General features: G+C 59.7%; 1 protein-coding gene across 1 annotated transcript; it reads right to left on the minus strand.

Annotated features, from left to right (window-relative positions):
* Window positions 1–577: 577 nt before the first annotated feature.
* NDUFAF3 (NADH:ubiquinone oxidoreductase complex assembly factor 3) lies at window positions 578–1,746 on the minus strand. The gene is made up of 4 exons (XM_008632267.2): window positions 1,593–1,746; window positions 1,440–1,506; window positions 1,188–1,288; window positions 578–1,061 (listed from the first exon to the last, which is right to left on the minus strand). Exons 1-4 carry the CDS (start codon window positions 1,740–1,742, stop codon window positions 969–971), a joined length of 411 nt encoding a protein of 136 aa, XP_008630489.1. The 5' UTR covers window positions 1,743–1,746; the 3' UTR covers window positions 578–968.
* Window positions 1,747–1,752: the final 6 nt, after the last annotated feature.

The following is a 1,752-nucleotide window of genomic DNA, read 5'->3' on the forward strand; positions in this document are numbered from 1 at the left end:
GAAGAGTGTGTGTTTATCATCAGTGGTTTGGGGATGTGATATTTGATTTACACACTAAAACCAGAGCCTTGACTACAACGCCATTGTGTCGGTGTCACACACTCATTAACATGCTCATTAAGACACTTGTTAAGCAAAGCTACCCTAACCTTGCAGCTGCATCCCCTGCCTTTGCCTGCTAAGGTGGCAGAGCTCGGGGCATGAGGCTTCCGTAAGGTCCATGTACCCTCTTCCCCAGGGGTGACATCCCCAACCATGAACCAACCAATGGGGGGACAGGACAGTGACCCTTTCCATGTCCCCTGCTGGAGCTGAGCCTCCCAGGAGAGGGGATGCAGCATCCTTGGACCAACACCACCCAAGAGACAGGGGTGCTGGGGTGGTAAAAAGCCCCACGGGAAAGTCCAAGCCAAGCCAGCACCAGCTGGGACACACCAGTTGCTGGTGCTGGCTGTGCTCAGGGAGCTGCTATGTGGCATCCCACCACCACACATGCTGCCCAGTGACCAAGGTGAGCACGTGCCCCATCAACTTGTTACAGCCTCACTGTGCTGTGCATTAACCACCACACAGTTTTTTGTACTTCCCATTTACATGTATTTTCTTCATGGAGCCCCCGATGTGCCCGGGGGTGTACAGCTCGCTGCACCAGCCTTCACCCTATCTCAGGGTGAGGCGTTCTGCTGCCAAGGTGGGGGTATGACCTTGGCAGGGCTGTGGGAGCAAAGCCTTGTGCTGTGCCCCACAGTCCCCAGCCCAGACTGGGCAGGGAGGCCAAGAAGCCAGGGAATGCAGGGAAGAGCTAAGCCCACATAACTCACAGCCCACCTGTGTGCAGAGCCATCACCCAGCTGGCAGCTCCAGACAGTTCAGTCTGGAGCGTTTCTCAGTTGGGAGTGGTGATGTCGGAGGCTTCAAGGCAGGCAGGGGAAGGACTACTGAGCCCACATGGGCATGGCAGGCAGTGCCTACATCCCGTAGGTGCCCCGCGGAGGGATGAGCCCAGCAGCCACCACACGCCTTTCATTCATTAGGAAGTTGAAGGTTGCACATGCATTTGCCTGTGAATAGAAAAGGGAATGAGTGAAACTCCAGCCCTCAAAAAGGAGACTCGGTTCTTCCCCATAAGGTATATGACCCCCTCCCTCCCTATCAGTGGGGTGCTGTCTGTGCTCACCCTTCCTTACCGTGTCCTGTACCTCCACAGCAATCCCGCACTCCCGCATCTGCTTCAGCGTGGCGGGGGGGAGCCGCTCCACCCTGTCCCCTGTGCCCAGCACCAGGATCTCTGCAACGAGGGCACGACAAGGGTGGGCAGGGCAGCATTCGAGCTGCCTCGGCCCTGCCCTGCCCTTCCTGCAGGGACCAATGGCTCCCGCACAGCCACCCCGACAGGGGCCCGAAGGGAAGGCATTCCGCGCCCCTCCTGCCCCGCGTACCTATCTGGGGCTCCAGCAGCCGGAACAGCGACAGGCTCTCGTGCGAGATGTCCCGGTGGGACCCAACCTGCGGGAACACAGCGGGCGTTGAGGGGGACTTCCCCCGGTGCGCGGTGGGGACCGGCAGCCCCCGTCCCGCCGCCGGGCACTCACGTTCCACTGAAGGATGCTGCGAGGCAGGACGGCGCACGGCCCCACCACGACGTCTCCGCTGATGGTGAAGCCGCGGTTGCTGTAGCCCTCAATGAACATGATGTTCGGGGACTCCGGCTCCAGCACCATCACCCGCGTTCGCTGGTACATCTCATCATCC

This window comes from Corvus brachyrhynchos, unplaced genomic scaffold (genome assembly GCF_000691975.1).
Source record: "Corvus brachyrhynchos isolate BGI_N302 unplaced genomic scaffold, ASM69197v1 scaffold4, whole genome shotgun sequence".
Taxonomy (NCBI): Eukaryota; Metazoa; Chordata; class Aves; order Passeriformes; family Corvidae; genus Corvus; species Corvus brachyrhynchos.